The sequence below is a fragment of the Myotis davidii genome, unplaced genomic scaffold, assembly GCF_000327345.1.
Source record: "Myotis davidii unplaced genomic scaffold, ASM32734v1 scaffold27, whole genome shotgun sequence".
In the NCBI taxonomy this organism is placed as follows: domain Eukaryota; kingdom Metazoa; phylum Chordata; class Mammalia; order Chiroptera; family Vespertilionidae; genus Myotis; species Myotis davidii.
In genome coordinates this window covers 441550-442419 of record NW_006297821.1, presented here as the reverse complement: position 1 = coordinate 442419, position 870 = coordinate 441550, and the positions used below count along the sequence as shown (strand labels likewise).

Sequence of the window (870 nt, the reverse complement as noted above, 5' to 3'; positions counted from 1 at the left end):
CAAAAAAAAGTTAAGCAAAAGCCAGGGTCTCAACCCTGAGCTACTGAGTTTGGGAGGATCTTTCTCTGTTGTGGGGACATCTGTGCACTGGGGGATGTTTAGCAGCATACCTGGCCTCCACCCACTGGGTGCCAGCAGCACACACCCCCACACAGTTGTGCCAACCAAAAATGTCTCCAGACACTGCCAGGTGTCCTCTGGGGCAGCGGTCACCAACCGGTGGTCCGTGAGGTCCGAGAGGTTGGCGACCACTGCTCTGGGGCAAAACCACCCCACTTACGAAGCATCACTTTAGCCTGATGCACAAGATAAAATAATGTGTGTCCTTTATTAGCAAAATATAAAATCCCAGAACTTTCAGAACAGGAAGAAACCTTGATAGATAGGCCTTTTAACTCAACCCAAGAGGGGGTCAAGTAACTTTCGACAGGGTGGTATCCCAATAGCCTGGACTCCAAGGCCCTGGACCCTGAGCTGCCCAGATCCTGAGCTGACTGTGCCCTCAGACGGCCGCGCCCAGCACGCAGCTTACCCAGATGGAGGCCTTCGGGAAGTCCGTCCTCGGATCCATCTTCAGAGCCTCCTTCTCGATCTGTGGCTCCGTTTTCATCCAGGGTGCCGGCTAGGTCTGGAGAACACGTCCTCAGCTGCCGGCCGTCCACAGACATGGTGGGCGACTCAGCATCTGTCCTCCGGTCCTTCTTGTGGACTCTCGAGTGCAGGACCAGCTGGTGGTAGGTTCTGAACACCTTGCCACACTCAGAGCAATGCGTGGGCTTCTCACTCTTACTGGACAACTTGGGGTCCGCGTCCCCAGAAGGCACTTCACCGTTGGCATGTCTAGGCTTCTCCTTATCTTGTGCTAGGCCT

At 54.9% G+C, this 870-nt stretch overlaps 1 protein-coding gene across 1 annotated transcript in view; it reads right to left on the bottom strand.

Moving 5' to 3' along the window:
- The window catches only part of ZNF217 (zinc finger protein 217), a 17966-nt gene that overhangs the window by 9249 nt on the left and 7847 nt on the right, over positions 1–870 (bottom strand). Inside the window, exon 3 of the mRNA XM_006773647.2 lies at positions 533–868. Coding sequence (XP_006773710.1) covers positions 533–868 — 336 coding nt within the window. The remainder of the gene's footprint in view (positions 1–532; positions 869–870) is intronic.